Here is a 16317-nt window from a genome sequence, read left to right on the forward strand (position 1 = left end):
TGAAGTCAGAAGCTTCCTTGAGCCCAGGAGTTCAAGGTTGCAGTGAACTGTGGTCACCCCACTGCACTCCAGCCTGAGTGATAAAGACCCTCTCTCTCACCAAAAAAAAAAAGAAAGAGTAACTATGGTCAAGTTCACAGACTCTGGAGTCAGATAAAACCAGGATTTGAATTCTGTTTCCAACTCTTACACTTATGTAAGCTGTGGAATTTTAAACCTTTTTGAGCCTTGGTTTTATTTCCTGAAAATGGAAATAGTAATACTTTCTATGTCATAGTTAATTAAGAATATTAAACTGTTTAAAGCACTTAGCATAGGCTGGGCATGGTAGTTCATGTCTGTAATCCCAGTACTTTGGGAGGCCAAGGAGGGAGCATTGCTTGAGATCAGAAGTTCAAGACCAGCCCAGTCAACATAGTGAGACCTCGTCTCTACTTTAAAAAAAAAAAAAAAAAAATTAGCTACTCAACAGGCTGAGGCAGGAGAATTGCTCAAGTAGATGCTGCACAGGTGTAGTGGCAGATGCCTGTAGTCCCAGCTACTGAGGAGGCTGAGAAAGAACAGTCAGTTGAACCCAGGTGGCAGAGGCTGCTGTGAGCCGAGACTGTGCCACTGCATTCCAGCCTGGGTGGCAGAGTAAAACTCCAGTGAGCTGTGATTGCACCACTAAGCTCCAGCCTGGGCAAAACAGTGAAACCCAGTCTCAAAAAAATAAAATAAAGCATAGTTCTTGGCATGGACTAAGTACTCAGTAAGCAGTAATATTGTTATTAGCTATTAAAATAAAAAACTTAGGCCCTGTGTGGCCAGAAATCATCTACAATTTTATCTCAATTCTAGAAGTATTTACCAAGTGCCTCCTCTTTATGAAGGAGTGCAGCAGGATCCTGACATGGGAACATTGATAATGGAATGAGCTTAAGCCAGGGAATTGATAAAGGCCCTGGATATGCCCAGCACTGAACAGGGCAGATCTCAGAGTCTTGTCTTCTCATGGTTGGAAAGAATTTGAACAGTCATGGGGCCCACTGTTACCGACAATTATATCAAAACCACAGCAGAACTACAACTGCAATGCCTATTTCACAAAGGGAAACTTATGAGTCTTTAGGTAACATTTTATGTATTTAAGAGGAAGGAGATAAACCAAAGATATTAATAATTTATGGACTAAATGGAATTAATAAACCCCACCACTGAGAATTATTTGGTTAACCACAGTTTAGACTACTGATGGATTTTACCCAGAATTCAAATGGAAATATATTAAAGCAATAGTTTTGAGAACAAAGTAGGTCACAAAGCGCCATTTAAAATAGAATAGGCCAGGCATGGTGGCTCATGCCTGTAATCCCAGCACTTTGGCAGGGCAAGGCAGGAGGATTGCTTGAGCCCAGGAGTTAACACCAGCCTGGGCAAGAATGAAACCCTGTCTCTACCAAAAATACAAAAATTAGCGGGGCATAGTGGCACAGGTATGTGGTCCCAGCTATTTAGGAGACTGAGGTGGGAGGATGGCTTAAGCTGTGAGGCAGAGGGTGCACTGAGCCAAGATCATGCCACTGCATCAGCTTGGGTGACAGAGAGAGACCCTGTCTCAAAAATAAATTAATAAAATAAAATACAGTATTTTCTGCTCCATCTAAGCAGACGCTCTGTAACACTGTGATAAGAAGACTGAAGACAGAGAATGAGATGACTTGGGATCAGTCTTTAAGTTCACCCCAGTCGATCCAGTAACGCTATAGTCTCTCTTTTCCTTGGGTATGGATTTTATTTATAAAAGACGAAGGAGTATATTTGAAGGAAAATGAGGAAATGAATCAATGACACTATCTTCTTCTAGTTTCCCTGTTACCATTCTCTGGCCATTTTCAGGCTCTTTTGGGGGATTACCTTCCTCTGCTGTTCTTCTGCTCTCCTCCTAACTATGAGACTTCAAACTCAAATAAATGTCTGCACAGGCCAGGCAATCTGTGTGAACCACTGATGTAGCCCATTTGGTGACTGTGATAACCTGGAGCCTGTGTCCCCTGTGCTAATGGCACAGCTCTTTCTCAGCTCCCACCAGTGGTGTCCATCTGGGAATCAGGCACATATTACCATATCTTCCATTTTCCAAGATAAATTTCAAACACAAATTTGTATGTGAAATATCCAGACTTCCAAATATTGGTAACTAATTCACATTTGAAACAAAACAAAACATTGTCCAACCCAAACAAAACAGCATCAGGAGTCACCAGTTTGAGTCTTTGGCTCTCGATGTTTGGGTTTCACCAAGTTCTGTCCCTGACCTTATCTTCTCATGCTACAATCGCTTCCTAAAAAAACAAAACAAAACAAAACAAAAAACAAAAAAACCTCATCTCTTCTGTGGTTTAAAATATCTTCCTGTACTGAAGACTTCCAAATGTATTGACAGTCATGGCCTCTCCTCTAAACTCCAGACTCAAGTATCTGGCTGCCTGCTCCACATCAACCTTGGGCATTTCAAACACAGCATCTGCAAACCTGAACTCTTGATGTAGTTCTAACACCTGCTGCTTCTCCAGTTTCTCTGGCTCAGTAAATGGTATCTGTATTTCTCAAAAACATGGGAATTATCCTCTACTTTCTCCTCTTTTACTGCCCTTGGCTAGTCCATCATTTCCTGTGGATCCTTCATTCAAAATCATTCTTTCATTTGTCCCCTCATCTCCCCCCTTATCACCACAACAAGCCACCATGTTTCCTCTGTTCTGCTGTAATAGTTTCCTAACTGGATTCCTTCTGCCCATTGTCCTGCCAATATTTTTCTTGTAACAGCAAGAGTGACCTCTTAAAATGTTAGGCAAATCAGATTACCTCCTGTTTAAATCTCTCAATGTTTTACAATATGTGAAAACCAAAGGAAGAAAGTATATCAAATAGATACGATCCTACTATGTCAAATGGACTAAGAGTATTTTTCGTCTCTAAACTGGAATAAAAATGCCTACATCAAAGGGTAGTTGTACCAAATGAGGACTAATATTACTTTTACATTAGTTTTTGTTAGTTTTTGCAGAGGAGGCAAATTCAGTCAACATTTATGTTATTAATAGCTACTTATCATCCCCAATTAGTACCACTACAGAGAACCTTCTAAATATTTTGCTGACAAAGTTTTCATTCATATTATTGTAGCCTGAAAGTAAAACATCTGCCTTGATTAAACGATAAACACTGTTAAAAATTATGGAACAAACCAAGTTTCATTAAAAACATAGGACATACTTAGAATAATTTCACATCCTCGGAATATTTTAAAAACAAGTTTTTAAATGGAAAATGATTAGATGATATTGGTGCGATGTTATATCATAAAAATTGAACCATTTTTGTAAATTTCTCTATTTTCATTTATTTGAATTCACCTTTGCCTTGCACTGTATAGTACAGTCTTAATTTCCAAAGTAGCACCATGAATTCAGCAGCTCATAGTTACATCAGTCCCTGTGGCCCCTTTTTCTTTCAGTTCACACACTCCCATTTAGAAAACTATGGGATCTGCTGAGGCTGGTGGCTGCAAAGCCAGAATGAAGGTGAGAAGCTGCCGCTGTAGGTAGCAGTGAGTTCTGTCTCTATAGAACTGTAATTAACTCAGCTCTTTATCTGTGCTGCTTTTTTATTTTTTTATTTTTTTGCTGGACCCATATGAAAGTCATAAATTCATTCCATGATGAGCTCTTTGGTTGACTTCCAGTTTAATTGTGAGCTGAAAATTTGGCTTCCTGTGAGCTGAGTTGATTGATGGGCCACTGCAAGAAAAGAAGTGGGAATTAAATTCCCTATAAAGTACAGCTCTCATTTTTTATCTCCAGGAATAAGATTTCAGCTTTCATTACACCTCCAAGTGGGAATTCTCCCATTCGTTCATACTTGTACTAAATATACAATAGCAGGCCTTTTTTATTAAGAAAAAAATTGCAAAAATAAAAACAATCTGAAGAATTGTAAAAAAGGCAACTTTGTTTCTCAGTGGTCATTCTATCTAATAATTATTCATCAGGAACCCACTATGTAGGAGTCCCTCTGCTAGATTGGCATCAACACATAAACATGCAAAAACAACAACTGGAAAGGACCCTAATGCATCCAGTCCAAATTCTCATTTTCTAGACAATTAAACTTCAGCCCTGAAGAAGAAAAACAATTTTTACACAGTAACACATGCAGTTACTAATACCAGAGGCTAGAATACAGTATAAAGTAAGATAGATTCCCAGTTCTCATAAGTATAAAGTACACACACACACACACACACACACACACACATAGTTCTTATTGTAAAAATGATGCTTAAGAAGAGCACTGAGTAAAAAGAGTGGACCTGCCATTTGAAGCCACTCCCAGTCTCTCCTGAAATTCCACAAAAACCACAGTGAAGGGATTGTTTTTAAGACAGAGCACAACATGGACAGGTAAAATGCAAGAAGAGACAATAACAAAATTTAGGCAACTGCAAAAAACAGATGAACAGTCCATGACTTAGTAGACTGGAGACACAGCAAGCTCTTGCATCCGGCTGTGTGGATTGTGTCCTGCCCCACTTCAGGAGCCACTGCTCACTCAGACTCCAGAGTGAAGCTGTGCTCTGGAGTAGTGCAGTACACACCCTGCACAACAGCACGCCACGACCCTGCTGAGAAAACAAGCACGAATCAGCTATGGGGAAAGGGAAAACCATCTCTATTTGCACTTGAGAATTCCCCGAAGGTCAGGGATCAAAGGCACCAGATGGCTCTGGAGAAGATAAATGGAAAGGAAGTGCACACACACACACACACATCACACTTGTAGTGAAGTGTGAGGCACAGATCCAGTTTCACTTTTTTCTAAATGACTAGTTTTCTTGACTATTTGTTGAATGCCACTATTTTTAAATACCAAAGACTTATATCTTTATAGAGCTGCTTCCAGGGTTTTCATTTAACCATTGATCTGTTACATTGCTATGAACTTCCTGCAATTATGGATCTAGGAAACATATAAGAGCTTAGTCTTTAGGTTGGATATTTCCCTGTGAAATACCCCATTTCTATGAAACTGATTCTTCAGGCCATAATTCTTTGTTAGTTCTCTTATTTGTCTCCTTTAAAACATCTTAGGAATTCACTGTCCTTTGTGAAACTCAGGTATTTTTCTTAACTGTGTCACAACATGAAAAAATTACATTAGTGATTATCAGAACAAAAGTATTATAACCATTATTATTCTTTAGTACTTAGACATTTTTGTTGTTTTTTTTAATTGCATATTTCTTCTGCAAAGTAAGAGAAAGTGTAAGACCTTTGGGGTTGAAAGCTGCCTTTATGCAGCTCAGCTCTCTGGCCTCCTCTGTCCATATTCCCCAGCTTGACTCTGCATTCCAGTCAAATTAAAAACCCTCTGATATCTGCCTGCTCACAGCTCCCTATCACCTCCAGCCATCTGTACATGCTATTGCTTAAAAGATTATTTCTTCTTACTCATCTGACTATAATACAGATTATCCTTTAGGACTCAGATATTGCACCCAGTATATGGTTACATAGCCCTCTTACCTGCTTCTGTAATACCCGGTACATCTTCCATCCTGGTGCTTATCTCATTGTGTTGTAATTGCCTAGTGAATGGTCAACCTTCCCACCAGACAATAAGCTCCTTGAGGATAGGGATTGTCTTGCTCTCCCCTATATCCATAGCCTCTAGCATAATCCTTAGTGTGCAGTAGGGACACAGTAGATAGGTCTTGAATGAGTAAGTGATATATGTTCATTAAAGAGTATTTGGGAGAACTGAAAAAAAAAGTTAAAAGAAAATGAATATAAATCTCAACACCAGACATGACTCTCGTTAGCATTTTTGGTTTCCTTGCTTCCATTTAACTTTCTCTGTTGACCCCATTGCATACAAAGCTTTAAATATTTCTGTTCTCACTTAACAGTATACTGTGAACATTTTCTCATGTAACTACAAATTATTTGAAAACGTCATTTTAATGGTTATAACAAGATTGTCCTTTAGAAGTAATAGGTTTATTCAGATATTCTCTATTGTTGGACTTTAAGTTACTTGCAATGTTTTGCTACTGTAAATAATGCTTAATTGAATAGTTTTGCATCTCTAGTTACTTCTCTATAATACATCCTGGAAATGCAATTACGGGGTGAAAATTCTACAGTTCTATATGCAATATATCATGTACCTACCCACCTCATTGTACCCTTAACTGTAATATTATCTTTTTTAAGAGTGAAGATTACATAGACAAAAAAGGATATCTTATTTTCACCTTATATTTATTGGTCATTTATATTACACTCTTCCATGAATTGTGTAATGGTAGCCTTTGTCCATTTTTCTATTGAACTGTTTCTTATTGATTTAAAAACTTCCTATATGTTAATAGAAACCTTTGTGAAATTTTTTGCAAATTCCTGAGTTTGATATGCCTTTTGATTTTATTTTACATGTGTTAAACATTTTTAAATGTTACGCATATGTAAAATTCTTTTCTTCTGTGAATTGCCCAATTACTTTTCTAAATAGAATTTCTTGCCCTACTTATAGTAGATATATATTTTCCTACTTAGACATATCCTTAGATGATATATTTTATTCTTCTAGTTTCTTTTGTTTGCATTTAACTTTTTGACCCATGTGAGATGAGGCTTTAACTAGAGTTTTTATGGAATACTCAATTTTTCTAATACTTTCTCTTGGCCTTTAAAGAAATATTATTACAGGCAATTGTACTGAAATAACCAGCATGCAAAGACATAGCTCAGTGTTCACTGTGAACTTTGCTTTCTCCTCCCAGGTGAGCAGGAGCCAGCTGTAAGCAGCGATTCTGATATCTCCTTGATCATGGCAATGGAGATTGGACTGTCTGATGTAGAACTTTCCACTGACCAGGACTGTGAAGAGGTGAAATCTTGAAATGACAAATCCAGAAGAAAAGAGATAGTAGGACCCAAGGGAAAGGAAGGGAGGAGTGTTCCAAGACTTGGACCAGGCACACACACACCTCCAGATCACCTTGGCAACTCCAGGGCACTCCGTTCAAGAATGCTGACGAAAAGCAATATCCAAAGTCTTGTCAATCAGGATGCAGTTTCTCCATCTGTACGGCAGTCTGTGGCCTTGGCAGCTGGGAATTTAAAAGCTGATTTCCACTCCCATGTCCATGTAGACATACACTTCAGAAGCTCCTAAAACACCCTGAAAGGCCACCTTTAGGATTTCTTAGTTTCATTTCAATTATTTCCATGTCTTATTGTTCTTGTTTTTGGCATGTTGTTTGATGTCTTTGGCAATTTTTTAAAGATTATTTGTAGTTTACTTTCCATCTGTTCCTTTGTTTTTCCTTTGATTCACTGCAGCTTTTGTATAGATTTCTGTTTAGAAGCACCAGTTCCTGCTATAATCAGTTTGTATTCCATCTCTGAGATATGGGGTCTTGGCCTCTCAGCATGAAGTGTGCATGGCTTTGAGAAGTGCCTCCGCACCCTGAAATGGACTAAGGCCAGCTTTCATTAAGAATCTAAGTTCTTCTAAGTGGGCCTTTAAAAATCCCAGCTGCCAGAGACCCCAACACTAAGCTCTACATCTGCTGAGGCCACTGCTGGTTATTTTAAGCAACATCACACTGGCTTCCACTTGCCAGGCTTGATTAAGGGCCCACGTGACATGAGAAGGGAGCGCTAGGGAAGCTGTTCCATTCTTCTGGGTCTTACAGTCTTTGGCTGAAATTCTAAACTCAGAAGTCTCCTCCAAGGCATCCAGTCTTTGGTGGTTGTAGGGCTGGTTTTAAAACCAGATACCACATTTTCTTCCCATTGAAAACAAAATGCCGGTTGCATTGGTTTCCCCTGGGCTAGAACAGTGTTTTTCTTACCTCTGTAAGTGGGTTCTGTAAAAGATGGAAGCTTTAGAGAAAAGCCAATCATTTTTAAGTCCAATGGCAAACACAGTGGGGGCTGCAGTAGCACCGAGCTTTTACCTTAATTTCAACACACTTCTGTTGAATCTCACCAGACCATGTGGAAGGATTTAGGTGAATCCCTAGCAGATTGTTTCCCAGGGCTCCCTGAGTGTGTCCAGATGCCTAGTGAGGAATGAGGTGTGATTTGCTGTATCATTTGAACCAAAAAGTATGCAGCATGAGAATTTGCTAAATCAAGTTTATCCTGATTGAAACAGACAAAGAGGGAAGGGAAAAGAGGTATCAAGTAAATACTGAAACCCAACGGTATTTTTAAACTGTTTCTGTTTTTATTCATTTTTTGTAACTATGACAGAAATGTGCTATTTTTTCAGTGGGCAATTTTGTAATACATTCAGACTATCCAGATACAAGAGATGACTAAGGTCACTGATAGCGTCTCTGAACAATCAGACGGATCACCTTATCTCTACGCAGCTGGCAAAGACCAGGCCGCGGCTTGGATTAACTAGGAAAGAAAGCTTTTCTCACTGAGTTGTTTTTATGTATTGATGGGGGCTTTTCCACCTCATTAGACTAATACTCATTCAAAAAGAGTTTGGTTCTGCTGTAAATCCTTGCTGCCTGCTGAAACATGGAGTGCAGGTCAAGGGAGAATACTAGCTGCTCTTTTTTCACCACCTTTACCAATTTCCTATTTGATGGTTTGTAAGTAGACAGGCAAGGCAAATGATTATTACCCTCAGAAAGGTCGCATCTCCGTAGGAGTCCAGCGCTTCCTGTAATGAAATCCACTCTCTGTGTGTGGGAAAAGAGGCAGGGAGGAATGAAGAGAGCTCTGAATCGAGAATCCTAGATGAACCACATGCTTTACTAAGCCTTGGCTTCTCCATCTATAAAGTGAAGGGTTTAACAGCATGAGTCCCCAAGCTCCTCTAGCTGTAGGACCACTGATGAGCCTTTCACAGGCAGGACCCATTTTTGCAGATAGCTATGATTTGTGGCAATCAGGCTTCATAGCTTGGGGGGGTAGAGTTACCTGACATGTACCACGTAATAACAGCCTTTGAGACTTGACACCACTATGTTGCTGAGAATGAAAATCTAAATGATTGAAGTTTTAAATCCAAGTAGGAGTTGGTTTGCTTTGCCTTGTTTAAAAATTACTGTTAGTCACAGAGTTTGCAATCTCTGGATACCTTCAAATCCTAGCTCTCACTGTGGGATTCTTGATCTCAAAGGTGTTTATTCTTCACAGTCAGCATAGGCTTGCGCCACTGACTCCTCCTTCAGTTGGCTTTGCCCAAAACAAATTTTAGTATTACTGGTATTAACTTTAGTCCAGTGGAATTAGAAGGATAATTCAACAGCAACAGAAATATAAATTATATTCCATTCCCAGAGAGAATGCGCTTTGGATTGTTTAGTCCTCTGATTAACGAGTGTTTTCTCTTCCTGCCAAGAACTAGGTGAATCAGGAATTGATTGTATATACAAGCCCTGGCCACAGCTGCACTTACAGGATGCCTCATAGACGATGAGGGGTCTGAAAGGCCAACCCGAGGCTTGCAGATCTGACCCCAAAACCCCCTGAGCCTTTGCCATTCACAACTTACCAAAGGTTTGTTTCTGGAGGATTTTCCTGTAGCTTTGATAGTTTTAAAAAAAGGAGAGAAAAAAAAAAAAAAAAAAAAAAAGGCTTAACCAGAAAGTTTCCCTTTCAAAAGAAAGGGGAACAGGGAAACAGCCCTTCCTTATAGCCTTCTTTAGCTCCCCCAGACAAGAGACTCCGACCTGGAGACCCAGTAGTCTACAGATGAGTGTCAGAGGGTGTGTGTACCCTCTAGAAGCAAATGCAAACTGTGTGTGTATTAGCAGATGTGCATTTTTCTGTAGCAAGAGTCTAGACTAGCACTGTCCAACAGAAACATAATGCAAGTCACAGACATAATTTTAAATGTTCTACTAGCCACATTTTAAAGTGTAAGAAGAAACAGGTAAAGATAATTTGAATCATGTGCTTTAACCTAATATTGTTTCAACATGTCAATAATGTAAATTAATGACGTGTTTTACATGTTTTTGTGTACTAAGTCTTCTAAATCCATTGTGTCTTTTACACTCACAGCACCTCTCCATTTGGATAGTCACATGTGGCTAGTGGCTGCCAATTGGACAATGCAGGTCTAGAGTTCCTCCAGTATTCTCACAAGATCCCCTGACCCTTACAAAAGAAAAGAAGGTTAAAACCTTAATTACCTCCAGGGAGAACTGGACACCACCCAAGTCGCCTAATGAGAGGCCCAGAGGTTCTTTACTTTGTAGTGAATAAAGATTCAGGCAACCCTTTTTAAAATTTCTGCTTGAACTTTCTAACCGTATCACTGATGTCCATGACCATTTGTTATTACTTCTCTGACCAGTTGTTACTTAAAAGTCACACAAACCATGCTGATTTGGTGCTGAAACAAAATTATACCCCTCACTTCTATGGCAAACACCTGAACTGCTATGTGGCACTTAGGAGCCAAAGAGAACTCCAGACTGAAATCACCCAACTTTACCTCAACCCCTTCTTCTTCTTCATAGTTGGTGAAAGTCCTTTCCCAGTGTCCCCCAGTCCCACAGCTTAGTGAAAACTCATGGACTTGGGAGGAAAGAATGAGAAATTACATGTTGACTCCAAATGCAAGACTTTATGTGGCCTTATTGAAAAAGAATCTTTGGGAGCCTGTGATCATCCGGCCTCTACTTGGTGAATTATGACCACCTCCAACAGCCAGCATTTTACTCCAAGTCAGCATCCACCTGCCACCCCAATGCTATGGGGAAGAAAAGGAGCATTTGCATTCACTCAAAATAATTTAGGGTTACCTTTAGGAACTGCTACCTCCTGTGCGGCTAGTCCCTTTGGGAGAGCTGAGCCCTGACTATGAATACAGCTTTTGAACATTGATTTAATCTCTGGGGCTTGATATCCCCTGGAGTGTCAACTCTGGTCATCTACACAGGGAGAGGTAGAGTCTGGAGAAGGTAGAAAATTAAAAGTGGCAAAGGTACCTACCCATTTTTGACATCACATCGTGGTGATCAGAATCATAGAGGCAAAGCTCTGTCCAAAAATGTTCATTTGGTTTTTCTGTTTTGTTTTATTTTCTTGTTTTTAACATTTCCTTCACCCTGGTGAAATATCCTGGAAATTCATAGATCTGGGTTTGGTCGTTTCAAAAAGCACCATGCCCAGTGGCCATTTCAGTCACTGCCCTGAAATCCCTGAGGCTACCATACTCTCCAAACCAAATCAATGCCAGTGATCTAACATAGGATTCTTTCTTATTTATGAATTTTGTTTAGATGGATATTTTTGCAGAGCACAAAAAATCAAATGACATTTAGTTATCCAGTGAATGTATCACCCTGACTTAAAAATAAATCCTTGAATCAAAACTTTTTCAAAAAATCTAGGATATGGAGTCACTCCATCTGTGGAGCCAGAGCCCAGCCTTTTCTGGTACTAAGGCCACTAAGACAATTTCCAGTAGCACTTTTATATTTTCTCTCACTTAGATTTCTTTACCTTTTCTGTCTGTATCTGTTTTTCTCTGACTGCCTATATCTTACTTTGTATACACATACATCAATTATTTTCCCATCTTCTCTCTCCCTTTTTTCTAATTTGTTTTCTCTCTTGCAAGAAACTCTGAAATAACCTTCAGAACAAAAAAAAAAAAAAACAAAAACTGGAGGTTCTATACCTACAGAGTTATTATCATTATCGTGATTACCATTGTTACTGTTGTTGGTGTTTTTCTTCTTTTTATTGTGTAGCAATATCCATATTCACTTCTGATGAGGCAAACCCGTTGCTATAAACCAATGTCCTCCCTAATAGAATCAGTTTCATTTTCACTTCTCATATCACCAGTTGTATCACAACCCATCTTAACAACCATTGCCATGTTTTCAGGCTTCCTTGCCATAAATATTTTCTGAGCAAATAATGGCAAAGCAACAATTCCAGAATGCTGTCTAGGTCTGCTTTCTCCCACCCTCAGCATTTGACCCTCCTCATTTGCCTGAGCCCCCAGGGTTAGAATTTCTTGGAAAAACTTGTATACTGTACCTGTTGGAACGCCCATTCTTCCTAACATCTTAGCACTAGAGCTTACTCATCATAAGTGATCTGAGGGCCACTAATTCCTGAAGACTGAGAAAGAGACACAAAGAGACTCCCCTCCTAAGGTGGGGATGCATGGTTCCTCATGCAGTGCTCTTGGCCACCGAGATCCCTCATCCATGCCATTGTATGGATGAGTACATTTGATGTTGGCACTTAAAATGGGATGGGAGTGTCACCCTGCAGGAAGTCAGAAAAGAAGATGGCAGGATCTCTGATCAGGAAACTGGTCAAAGCAGGGCTGGAAAGCTGCTGTGCTTAACAAAATGTGCATGCTGTCCCCAAATAAATGCTCATCCCTAGGTTTAGAGCTGACCTGGATTTTTGGGAGTTTGTGTTTTGAAGGAATTAAATACTCATGAGTTAAAATACTCATGATGGCAAAGAAGGTCCGGATTGCCTGAAAAATAAATTAATTTTAAGATGCTGATATGAGTTTCTCATCATCTCTTAGCTCTTTCTTTTCCCTCCTTTTGTCCTCACTCAACCCCAGACCCTGTGTAATAGGAACATTAATTTTTAAAGAGCCACAGGTCAATAGCCACACTCTTCCAGTCTATGCCTTTTATTGACACTAAATTAGCATCCCACAACTAATGAAGCAAGTCCAGACGCTGGACATGGCCCCTTAATATCGAGCAATTTGATTGCAATCCTGCTTGTTCTACAAGAACCTGCTGAGGTCAGTCACATCTCTCTTCACCTGCCTTGAGTGCTTCATAATCAAGTGACTTTTTCAGGAATTTCAGTGATCAAAGATCTTCTAATCCTGTGCTACTACTGAAGTTTGCACTTAATATAGAGCCATTTGTTCTATGGCCACCTGATAAATATTTGCTGATGATAATGATAAAACAAAAATATACACATCTACTAAGGGGTCTGCGATGTCTGAACACAGGGAGAAAAATCCTTAGAGAAGGTTGCTTAATTACCTAAAGTCATTGCTTGACAGAATATCTGTAGTCTGTTATCCTTAGTGAAGTGACAGGCTTGGAGAAGCAGGGAAAATGCGGGGACCATGTGTGCTATATAAACCAAAGACTGATCACCATCCAAATGAACACATGTTTCTTCCATTGACTAGTTGAATTTTCTCCTAATGTTCTCACAAATGAAAGTGAAGGTGGGTTGCATGGTTGAATGAAACCATTAAACCTTACGGGGTTTTCTCTTGCAGACTGTTGATTGACCTTACTAAATCCTGAAATCTAAAAAACGAATTGTGGCCTTAGTACCACACCATATTTGAAGTCTAGTGTTTAGTCCCCTTTTCCTTCAAAACTTTCTGACAAATCTAGTGCTTTAGTGAACTCGGAATATTGTTCTTTTTGAGAATGTGAAGATTTTAAATAGCCAAAGAATTTTCATGTATAAGAGCTAGCTAAATATAGTATATCCTGCTCTTTTGAAGAAGATACCAAACTGTTGCCGGTACTAATGGGTATAGTAGAGCAGTTGAAGAACTAACGCATACATGGACTTTTCGGTCTGAATTTGTGTTGGCATCTATGGTACTTACTGTTCAGTAGGATGTTATTGCAAGGGGCAGAGTGCCCTCTGCTGGAATAATCACAGTTATTCTTTCAGCAAATTAATTTGACTTGGGTTACGAATTCAACAACCAGTTACTTGCCTTTCATCATACAGTTTCTTCGGTAGTTGAGAATTTGGTCTACATTTATCAAATGAGGAAAGAATGTCACAAACTCTAAAAAGTTGAAGGAGACCCCACAGATCTCACTGTCAGCAGCCCTTACTTCTGCAAAATGTTGAAAGGTAATGTTGCTGTGTCTGCAAAGAAGATGCCTCTGGCCAGAATGTCTGTGCGGTTATAAGCAAGGGACTGCTTGTTTTTGTAAGTTATCTCAACTTTATTCTTGTGAAATTGCAAAGGAAGACCAATAAAAGGACTTCTTTCATATGAATGTAAATGGTGTGAAATAGTGATGTGTTTTGTACATGTACATAATATATTTACTTCCTGCTTTCACGTTAGTAATCTGAGATGGTTCTACCATTTTATAATTAGAGATGTAGGGGTGGGAGTGGGGAGGGACTGTTATTTTTATAGAGGGGTGTCCCTTACATTTAGAAAATGAGTAATTTTGTATTTGTGAAAAGTTACATTTCATTCATTTTCTGGAAAAAAAAAAGGGGGGTATTGTTCTTTAAAATGTTCATGAGCTGGGAGGATGATTATTCTGGTTTCCAAGGGAAACTCTCAAGCAGTACATATGTGATACCCAATTTTGTAGACTGCAGACCATAACCAGCAATTGCCACTTGTAAAAATGAAAAAGAAACAACTTATTTTAACCACTTTGTACAGCACATTATTTCCCACTAGAAAAAAGCCTGCAAATAATGAATTTACAATTATAAATGGTCAGACATGACATCATAAATCAATCTTCACCCTACTAGCAAGAGGAAATTCCAAAGGCTTTTTTTCTTCCTATCCTAACACAAATTACTTTTATTGTAAACAAATGCTTCCAACAAAATGCTTTTGTTGTAAAATGATTGATGTTGGGGTGAAGTCTACTTATCTTCCCCACAAGATTTTTCTGGCTAGTCTGCAGGTCGTAGATGATGGTGCCATCTCGGCATTGTCTGTCCTCTCCATATTCAGACTGTGTGACTCAGCTTCCTTGATTTATATAGCATCTGACCCAAAATAACAAAAAATGTCACTCCTGATGACATTTGCAGGACTTTAGGTAATTCTTAATTGCCGAAATAAGTACTAATGGATTACATAGACTTTTTACCCAAAACTAATCTTCTGTACAAAGTTGTGTGCATATTTAGATGATTAGTTAAGGCAGTGTAGTTTTTTAATTTTTTCTGTATAAATTTCTTTCCTTCTTCCCCACCTCAGGCACATACCCTACTTCTTTCAAGGCACTTTATATCTCTCTTGAAATACAAAGAAATTGAAGAAAAAAAAGTAACTGTCTTTAAAGGAATTTGTCTTCTATTAGGAGACACAGACTTTTATTTTGCTTTATTCTATTCTCTATGTAGTTGGAGAGCAAAATCAGTTTGTCTCATAATGGGCTAGTGATGAATCAAGGATGATAGTTGGAAACATTCAATCATTACAACATGGTTATTTTTGTTATATAGAAGACTATCGTGTAAATAAGTGCAATCGTGTTCTTATGTACTAGCTAAAAAAATATGTTGCAACTATAAAGATTTTAAAATGAGGGTTGTGAATTCCAGGAAATTTCACTGCAAAATTTCTTTTGGTTTTGTTTTTTAATAAAATGGAACCAGATGCTTGCGTTTGTGTCATCTGTATTCCCTGACTTTGTTGCCCATCCCTGAGTTGCAGAGGTGGTGCTATGGATTTCAAAACATCATATTTATTGTTAAATCATGATTATGTCCAAAGACCAAGGATGATAATAACTTCCTTGTTTTTCTCAGGTAAGTCAAGCGGCAGGCGCCAACCTTCTCTTAGCTCTGCTGTTCTAAGGGAATTGATTAAGAGATGTGAGCAGTTCTGAAGAACGGCTGTGAAATGAGCTTGAGTTGCTGTCTGGCAAGAACTGAGCACTGTGCTTATGGACTCTCTTAGGCAGGTTTATACTAGGCAGAGTTATACCATGGGGCCCGCCAGATGGGCTGGGGCAGACAGATTTCCTTTTTATATTTACTAGTATATTTCTAAAAGATTTTAAATAGCAGTTCCTTGGGATTCGCAAGGGAACATGAAGCAAATTTAAAAGATGGAGCCTGCTGGCCTGGGAAGGTGGAAAAAGAAGGCAGGAAAGGAGAAGGGCCCTCTATTCACTGGCCTCAGTGTGGCCTAGCCCCCCACGCCTGGCCCAGCCGAGACTCCTGACACATCCTCTTGAGGAGCAGCCAGGATTGGACATGGCCAGGCAGGAGCTGTTAATTGCACAGAATTTGCTAGCAAAAAGAAAATGCAAACAGTGTTGAGTACCATGGCCTCCTGGAGCTGCTGTCGATAAGGAAACCATTAGTGCCCAGGAGGCTTTACCCAGGGGCAGTCTGTGCTTAATTTGTAGGCAGGAAGATATTCTAAGGGGATTGTTGGGAACATTCATGACTATGCCACATTAGAAGGCACTTTAGACTTTGTTTATGCTTCTATTATTGCAGTGTTTATCTGCCCAGACACTGTGGGTATGAAGCTATTACCCAGGACCTGGAA

General features: G+C 39.2%; 1 protein-coding gene and 1 pseudogene across 2 annotated transcripts in view; one reads left to right on the forward strand and one right to left on the reverse strand.

The window, feature by feature from the left end:
* Positions 1 to 7089, reverse strand: part of LOC111551927 — a 76312-nt pseudogene extending 69223 nt beyond the window's left edge. The window contains exons 1-3 of the transcript XR_002734506.2: positions 7034 to 7089; positions 5568 to 5801; positions 3399 to 3782 (exon numbers count right to left, since the gene is read on the reverse strand). The product of XR_002734506.2 is annotated as an uncharacterized protein C11orf98-like (transcript). The remainder of the gene's footprint in view (positions 1 to 3398; positions 3783 to 5567; positions 5802 to 7033) is intronic.
* RNF150 (ring finger protein 150) overlaps positions 1 to 15414 on the forward strand; it is a 219036-nt gene extending 203622 nt beyond the window's left edge. Inside the window, exon 7 of the mRNA XM_023226008.2 lies at positions 6827 to 15414. Coding sequence (XP_023081776.1) covers positions 6827 to 6945 — 119 coding nt within the window. The 3' untranslated portion in view covers positions 6946 to 15414. The remainder of the gene's footprint in view (positions 1 to 6826) is intronic.
* Positions 15415 to 16317: the final 903 nt, after the last annotated feature.

The sequence above is a fragment of the Piliocolobus tephrosceles genome, chromosome 3 (genome assembly GCF_002776525.5).
Source record: "Piliocolobus tephrosceles isolate RC106 chromosome 3, ASM277652v3, whole genome shotgun sequence".
Classification (NCBI taxonomy): Eukaryota; Metazoa; Chordata; class Mammalia; order Primates; family Cercopithecidae; genus Piliocolobus; species Piliocolobus tephrosceles.